Genomic DNA, 2,138 nt, shown 5'->3' with positions numbered 1-2,138 from the left:
GGGGGGGGTCATACGAAATGGAAAATCCATTCTAGCCAGGATTTTGTTAGTGTGGTGTATATTTGGGTGTCTAAAAATTGTCTTTGAACAGAGTTTTGTTTTCCGCTTTAGTACAGTCAAGATGTGACTCTCGTTTAAGAATGATTAAATGAGACAAAATTCTTTCCCATGTTGTTTGGAGTCGTTGATTTTTTCCTCTATGTTCAATAAGTCACATATGTGTTCTGAAGTTTTTGCTTATAGATTTGTGTTCTTTTGAATGTCTTTTCATGGATATGTATATTTCATCCTCTGCATTCCATAAGTTGTATGCTATGAAATTTATACTTGTGTGTATTTTGTTGTTTTTTCTCAGATATTTCTAAACTACCTCCCGCGAGAGAGGGCACAGTGGCCAAAAGTGCTGCAGAAACAAAGGTGAGGTTTGCCAAGTTTGCCTGGTTTGCTTTATATTAATAATAGATAGCATTTGTAATGCGCAAATCCGCGCTCAACAGCAGGCTCTATGCGCTTCACAATCTATACTATTACCCCAGCAGACCTGAGAGCATTCTGAAACAACTTCAACTTCCTTGGAAGCATACAGTGCAAGCGGCCATTTATAGGCGCTAAAACACTAACATATTGACAAGATCTTTACCTAAATAATGTTGGGTTTTAGTAAGGCAGATGAAGTTGACAAGTTTTCGGGGTTTTTAAAAAAATTTAAGAAACAAAAATTGAAATAGGCTACATGACAAAAAAGGAAGATGTAACAGATGTTTTATGTAGAGCCATTATGCTGTGCCAAATTTTTCTCGTGATCCCCAGTTATCAGCAGGGAAAAAGGATGGCGTATGAAATGATGACGTTTTGCTATTCATGTCTTTTCCTGTTCAATGCTGGTATTGTGGCTGTTGTCATTGACTGCTTTGTCCAGTGCCTGATGATATTGAAGCAGCTTCTCTGCTATCTCTCCGGCCTTCTATAATTTATTTCGTAATTGAAGTGTTTGTGAACAACTTGGAAAGGTGCTGCAAATGACAGCCTGTGTAGCACCCTGGGGCCGTTCCACTGACTGAAGTGTCTTTAGGCCATTCCCAAAGGGGGGGGGGGGACATTTCTCGTTCTTATGCACAGTAGAATTGTAAATGGGCTGCTTCATCAATGTCATGCTCATAACTGTGCCTGAACTACAACAAGGAACTGCTTCTTTCCTAATCCTTACTAGATATCGTCATTTCCTCTATTTCTTTTGTATGTTTGTCACTCTCTTGTGACCCGCTATTTCCGGGGTGCCTTGAAAGTGGAAACGGACTTTGTGCTGTTGAAGCTAGAGAGGTGAGCAGAGTAATCCCGATTCCCTGTAAGGACTTCTCTGTTAACCTCCACCCCTTGGCGCTCAAATGACCTTATGCAGTTGCGAGGGCCGTAAAATCTCTACTATAAAAAAAACCCAGCCTGCGTAGTACAACAAAGGGGAAATCCTTTCAGGACCCCCCCTCGAAAGAATTTTGAGCAATAGGGGGCTCTGCATGTTACGCCCACTCCTTGGTGGCTGAAGGCTCATCACAATAAGATACAATTTTGACAGGTGGTTGGCGGGTGCTCTGGTGTGGTTTGTCCTTCTTTCCTTTCAAACATCTACTGTCCTTATCTCCCCTCCTTCTATTTTGTGTTTGTTACTCTCTTGTAACACCTCGAATCTTCAGCACTTGTATGACCTTATTGTCTTGCAAGTGCCGTAAAACTCTTACAAAAACTTTTAAAAATTACAAAATTATACATTTCATGCTCATTGGCCAATTCTGTGTGTTGTGATTATAGTTTGTAAAATAATCTTTTGAGAGTTTAAACTTTTAACAAGGCTCAATAATGATTTGAAATTGTAATTTTGATATCACAGGAAACTGTACCAGCAGTATATGGAAGAAATTATCATATTGCCAGGCAAAAAGATGAAATCACAAGCATCTGCCAGCGGAGAACTGGGCGACCATGTGAGTGTTTGATGTCTTGTGTTCACTCGTGTCTGTAAGACTGACGCACGTGTCTCTAAGACTAAAAAGAAGAACTGTGTGTGAAATAAATATAGTCGAACCTGCTCTAATGGCCAGTACAAATGACCACTTCCCGTCCCCCCCCCGCATTTTTTCTAT

General features: G+C 40.3%; 1 protein-coding gene across 1 annotated transcript in view; it reads left to right on the top strand.

The window, feature by feature from the left end:
* LOC101853398 (TBC1 domain family member 13) overlaps nucleotides 1-2,138 on the top strand; it is a gene marked incomplete in the record, with an annotated part of 23,922 nt that overhangs the window by 3,767 nt on the left and 18,017 nt on the right. The window contains 2 exon segments of the mRNA XM_013085286.2: nucleotides 356-417; nucleotides 1,886-1,979. Of these exon segments, the coding sequence (XP_012940740.1) occupies nucleotides 356-417; nucleotides 1,886-1,979 (156 nt within the window).

Source organism: Aplysia californica, unplaced genomic scaffold (genome assembly GCF_000002075.1).
Source record: "Aplysia californica isolate F4 #8 unplaced genomic scaffold, AplCal3.0 scaffold00362, whole genome shotgun sequence".
Lineage (NCBI taxonomy): Eukaryota > Metazoa > Mollusca > Gastropoda > Aplysiida > Aplysiidae > Aplysia > Aplysia californica.
The sequence above is the reverse complement of the archived record's forward strand: the minus strand, read 5'-3'. Positions and strand labels throughout refer to the sequence as shown.